The sequence below is a fragment of the Guillardia theta genome (genome assembly GCF_000315625.1).
Source record: "Guillardia theta CCMP2712 unplaced genomic scaffold GUITHscaffold_9, whole genome shotgun sequence".
Taxonomy (NCBI): domain Eukaryota; class Cryptophyceae; order Pyrenomonadales; family Geminigeraceae; genus Guillardia; species Guillardia theta.
Window position 1 is genome coordinate 328,271 of NW_005434665.1, and position 5,532 is coordinate 333,802.

Sequence of the window (5,532 nt, forward strand, 5' to 3'; positions counted from 1 at the left end):
CGAGGGACGAACGGACGGATGGATGGAGTGAGGGAGCGAGGGGAGCGAGGGGAGCGAGGGAGGGAGCGAAGGAGATTGAGGGGAGCGAGGGAGGGGAGCGAGGGGGATTGAGGGGGAGGGGGGCGGAGGGGACCGAGGGGACTGAGGGGAGGTAGGTGGGGGGGGAGTGGGGGAGGGGAGGGGGAGGGAGGGGAGGGAGAACCAGAGGAGTCGTAGAACATCCAGGAATGAAGAGAGAGTTAAGTACGCGACTGCTGATTTAGAGTCACTCCTGCAGGTCCAACGCCTTGCGGTCGAACGTCTGATGGCTGATGCTCTTTCCGACAAATCTCGCCATTTTGCTCGCTGACTAGGTTGATACGCCCATGGCAGACGTCGTCGAGGACGACAAGGATGGTAGCTCTATGATACTCATTTCGCTCCTTTCATGTAGCTCGTCCGCAGACTCCTCCTCCTCGTCCTCCTCCGACTGCTGGGAATGCACAACATGCCTTAAGAGCATTCCTGGAATCATCTGGCAGGTAGCCTGAACCTCCTTGCGCGGAACTTTCGATCGACATGTTTTTCTGTTTCCCAGTGCCGTAGCGGCCACCTGCTTTGCGGCGACTGCCATGTTCTTGCCAAGAACCACTGCCCCACATGCTCAGTAGAGCTGGAGGGCATCAGAAATCGCGCTGTCGAGCGAATACGAGAGCGAAGGATACTGAAGAAGGAGCGGAAGGTGAAGTTCTGGGTTGCGCTACCTCCCTCATTGTGCGTTAGAAAGGGAAGCCTGCGGCTGAAAGCGAGCAGAGCAAGAAGCAGCGGGTCCACAATAAGGGCGGAAGATCGCAGTATGCTACATCTGTGCTCTTTGAACTTGTCTTGAGCGCTGTCAGCCACAGGAACGAGCAGGCGAGCGCTGAGAGCGCAAGGCCGCCCAACCCGATCCCCGAGGTTCTCCTGCTGATGTCTATTTGCAAACTTGTGGTGAAGAACTTTTGTAGATTGTTCGGAAAAATTCGCTGGTTGTCATCAGCGCGTGTGTGGCATTGGTAGCTGTCTTGCTGTTCCCGGTATCTGGTGTTGTTGGTATCTTGCAATGCAGCTGACACAGTACCAGTACGCAAGAACGGGGCTCGGGACTCTCAGGGAGGGAGCAAAATCTTCGTGGACGAGCTTGTTTGCAGGAATATCCTCCTAGAGACGAGCTCCCGCAGCTGACAACCTTGATACAGGGCCATCAAGAGCTGCAGAGGGTGCGGTGTTGATCAATCATACCAATGGGACCAACACCACAAAGAACATCAGCGACGGTGAGAGAGGAGATGAGAATTCTACAGCCAGCAGCAACACGAGCATCGACTCGTCTCCCACAAACAGCACGCAGAGTCACCAAGAAGGGTGTGTCTTATCTTGTCTCTGATTTCAATGACAAACATTCAACTTCCCCCTCAGTTCCAACCAGACTCTGCTATCTAAACCTATCCCTCGCTGGGCCGAACTTCCTGTCCCACGTCCCTTGCGATTGTGCTCTTTCAAGAGGGATGAAGTGGTGAGCTGAACCCTCGAGATTTTGACGCTGCCAGCTCATCCTGTGCCTCTTGCGCCTTGGCTGACTTTCCCTTAAGGTTGACCTTGACTGGACTTGGGTTGTCATGGCAGACGCCATGGGTTGGGCCCACCAGGTGAAGAGTTTTGGCACTCGGCCGTGACTGAGATGAATCCGGCAGGGCCCCCTCATGAATGTCGATCGTCCTTCGAGTGATTATGGGGTGTGGGTTTGCATCTGCCCTGAAGCGATGTGAGCGAGGGGATGGAAATGGTTCTCAGTGTGCTAACTCGTTTGTTCTCCTCTCCCCCTTACGTCAGAGTCCGTCAACCCTGCGTCAAGTATATTAGTTCAGGAGATCCGGATTATGCCTGCATGAGGGTAAGGAGCCGTGATGTTTCGCGGCTGCCAGCGATAATTCGTTTGACAGTACCACGAAACGAAGAAAATCTTTCAATTCTGGCGATGGAATTTCGCGCCAGACGTGAGAAATTTCAGCTCTCTGATCCTTGTTTCTTCCCTCGTTCGCCCTTCCTTCATTTTGCTCGGAATTTCCCATATTTCCATCCATGTCCTCTATGATGTGCCCCTTTCGTGTGATCCTGGACTTTCTCTCTTCGGGTAAGATGGATTTACATGGTGGCTAATGGAAGTTTTTGCAGCAAACGAGTTACATTCCCGTCCGATCAGAAGGTAGGACTTTGCACTCGAGGATGTGGTACTGACGTGAAGGGACTCCCAGTCGCTGCTGTGTCTCGGCCGTACTACTGCTCCCATGAGCCAGGTCTGAGACAAGGGGAGAATGAAAGGAGGGGGGGCGCATGAGAGGAGAGAAAGGAGGAGATAGAGGAAGAGAGAGGAAGAGGGAGGAATGAGCAGGGGAGAGTTGATACTCAACTGGAAAATGTGCAGGCGACTGGATCCCCGTAGATTGGATTCAGATGGAACACCTCATTTCCACTCAGGTTACCTTTTAAATCCTCCCCCCCCCCCCGGCCACTTCTCCTCTCTCCTTCCTTTTCGTCTTCCTTCTCTCCGTCCTATCCTTCCGACTCCTCGCCATGCTCTCCTGCTTCTCATTTGTCCCCTTCCACCACCACCACCAGCTCCTCCTCCTCCTCCTCCTCCTCCTCCTCCTCTTCCTCATCCACCTCCGCCTGACCTTCCTCCCCAGAGGGCTTTCAACGGTTCGCTATCTCCAGAGGAGCAAACTTCGGTACTTTCCCCCTTCAGCCTGCTGTCCTCTCAGCTTGTTTTCAGTCCTACAGCCGCTGGGCTTGCCTTGGACCCCATATGGTCGCCGTACTCCACAACAGAATCTCCGTCCCTAAGACTCCCGGTCAGCTCAGACCTTGTCTCACGGCTTGTGACGCGGCTGGCAGGGCTTCGGAAGGCTCCGATCTCCGAGAAGGTGATAGAGGAGGCTGTCTCTGCTAAGACGCTGATAGTCATGATGGAAGATGCGGCCTTGTGTCCAGTGGTCCTCCGATCTAAGTATGGACTCACTTCCCCCGCCTCTTCTCTGACTCCCCGCAGCCATCGATCACTTTATCTACGACCTGCTCTGCATGAAGTACCACGAACAGAACGACGAGTTTCATTTCTGGTCGCATTCTCCCTCCCTCCCTCCCTCCCTCCCTCCCTCCCTCTCTTTCTCTCCCTCCCTCTCTTTCTCTCCCTCCCTCTCTCACACTCAATCTCGTTCTTCTCCTCCTTCCTCCCCCCCCCTCCCCTCCCTCTCAACATCTCACGAGAAACTTGTCAGGACGTGGAATTCGATGAGGAAGGACGCAGGGAAGGTGGGATACAGGTGAATTTGCTGATTTGCCCTGACGCCATGTGACCTCTATGGGCAACAGCAAAGCATACAAGCTGATAAGGAAGTAAAGAAATGTTGCATTACTACAAACGCTATCTACCTCAATCATTCCTGTACCATGTACCATCCTCTTCCTCCTCTAACTCTCGTCGAAGTCACCCTTATCGTACACAGAGTCGACCTCCACTCTGATTGCCCCGTGCTCCACCCGCACGTCCACATTGTTGTAGCACCTGGCGGGAGACTCTAGCAACTCACTGAGCTTCACCTCCACCATGAAGGCAAGCTCGTGATGCACAAAAGTCTCCACCCCCCTGCCACCGTCGTCGAGGTAGACCTCGTTCAAGATACACTCTCTCGCAATGTGCGCTGAGACTGCTCGCCCCCACGTCAACTTTCCCTTCCACATGTCGTACTCCCGTATGAAGTTCGCTTCCAGCTTCTGCAATTCTATGTCGGCGACTCGCCGCAGCTCGTCCTCGTCCAGCGGAAGGAAGGGAACCATGTTATGCAGGATGATCCTGTGCAGCATGGGCGACGTCCCATAGGTGGACACCAGCGCTGCTTCGCGGATGACCGACGTGGCCTCGTCTCGGCTCATAGAAGCGTTGAGCTTGCGAGCACCCAGGTCAGAAACCAGGATGAAGATGCCGGGAGGATGCAAGTCGACCTGGCCCAGCATGGAGTCCAGCTGCTGGTAGGAGATGCTCTGGATCTCATCGAGGATCACAGCTGATCGAGGGCAAGTGTGGAGCTGGCTTCGTATCCTCCCCGTGATGTTGGCCATCGCCCCACTCATCTGCCATGGCTTCAAGCCTGACAGCGACCGCATGTTGATCTCAAGAACCCCGCAGACGCTCCCTTCCTCTCCCTTTGTCCTCCCTTCCTCTCCCTTTGTCGCTGCAAACAAACACCTTGATAGGATCCTTGCGACCAGCGACTTGCCGACCCCCGTAGGTCCAGAGAAATGGAAGAACTGCGCAAACGTGCGGTTTCTTAACACCTCCTTCTCCACCAGAACATGCTGTATGCTGTGCGGTAGTCCAGACAAGAGACTGCTGACACTCTGGAATGAGAACTTCGACCCCTTCCATTTCTCGTAATCTCTCATGTTGTGCGCGAAGGCCTTGCTGATCGTTCGGATGGCAACTTGCTGTCCTGCTACTTGACGCTCGACAGCTGCTTCAAACTTCGAGAGAGGGTTCGCCTCCAGCGGGCATGCATCTTGAGTCAGCAGGAGCGAGCTGCAGGATCCCAGAACCTTGGGTAGAAGCAGCGACGGCAGGATGAGAATGCAGAACCATTTCATTCTCATCAGACAAAACTAGGAGCGGAGATCAAGGACTGGAGTGAACAGGAGGAGCAAGAGTGAACAGGAGGAGCAAGACAGGGGGGGAGAGGGAGAGAGAGAGAGAGAAGGAGAGAGTGAGGAGCGAGTGGGAGGGAGGGAGGGAGGGAGGGAGGGAGAGAGAGAGGGAGAGGGGGCAAGACGGGAAAGCTGTTCTTATGAAAGTTAGGAAATTGTTTCTTCACTCAAAGTTAAGTTAATTTTACTATCACGATTGCCTCTTTCAGTTCCGACGACTCGGACCCGCGGTGGCGCGGCGGCCGGGCCCCGGTGATCGGACCCGGTACGCCTTGGCACGGTACTAGGGCGGCGCCGGGCCGCCTCAAATTGATAGTCACCGTGCCCGGCGGGCCCCGGCCCATCATGGCCGCGCAGTACGTGACGGCCCATGCGCCGCACTGTGGCAGGACAGACAGTGCAGTGCGGCGTGACTGGTTCAATGACGCGGTTTCGAGTAAAAAGTTGCAGTGACTGCTCCTCCGTTTCATCACGTTGAATCATGTTCTGGCGGGTGCCAGTGAGTGCTCAGTGAGGCTGGGCCGGGCAGAACCGTCCGAGTCACCGGGTGACTGCCGATCGTCCGGCGGCCTCCGATCCTGGGCAGTTTTCAGCCTCAGGCTTTTAAGTGTCCGGGCTTTCTTTTCTTTTCTTTCTGAGTCTTTTTTTTTAGGCTTTCTGGCTGTAAAAGGACTTGGTTCGGAACAAGACCTTGGACATGTTGATCAAATTTACTATAAAACGTTTAGCTGATGATTATATTCTGTACTATATGCAGGGGGTATGGGTGGTACGATATGTGGCATGAGAGATTTCGCCCTGCGGGAATCACAATGC

The 5,532-nt window shown here is 54.8% G+C and overlaps 3 protein-coding genes across 3 annotated transcripts; 2 read left to right on the plus strand and 1 right to left on the minus strand.

The window, feature by feature from the left end:
• Positions 1 to 365: 365 nt before the first annotated feature.
• GUITHDRAFT_102038 (hypothetical protein) lies at positions 366 to 1,787 on the plus strand (the record flags this gene model as incomplete). The annotated part of the gene is made up of 10 exons (XM_005839060.1): positions 366 to 396; positions 445 to 521; positions 578 to 721; positions 763 to 833; positions 885 to 969; positions 1,019 to 1,055; positions 1,218 to 1,383; positions 1,438 to 1,534; positions 1,611 to 1,667; positions 1,713 to 1,787. The coding sequence occupies 10 exons, from the start codon at positions 366 to 368 to the stop codon at positions 1,785 to 1,787; spliced, it is 840 nt and encodes a 279-aa protein (XP_005839117.1).
• A 1,037-nt stretch (positions 1,788 to 2,824) lies between these two features.
• On the plus strand, positions 2,825 to 3,418 carry GUITHDRAFT_102039 (hypothetical protein; the record flags this gene model as incomplete). Its single annotated transcript, XM_005839061.1, has 6 exons — positions 2,825 to 2,870; positions 2,914 to 2,942; positions 2,992 to 3,025; positions 3,068 to 3,137; positions 3,297 to 3,341; positions 3,391 to 3,418. 6 exons carry the CDS (start codon positions 2,825 to 2,827, stop codon positions 3,416 to 3,418), a joined length of 252 nt encoding a protein of 83 aa, XP_005839118.1.
• Positions 3,419 to 3,489: 71 nt separating this feature from the next.
• On the minus strand, positions 3,490 to 4,659 carry GUITHDRAFT_102040 (hypothetical protein; the record flags this gene model as incomplete). Its single annotated transcript, XM_005839062.1, has 1 exon — positions 3,490 to 4,659. One exon carries the CDS (start codon positions 4,657 to 4,659, stop codon positions 3,490 to 3,492), a length of 1,170 nt encoding a protein of 389 aa, XP_005839119.1.
• Positions 4,660 to 5,532: the final 873 nt, after the last annotated feature.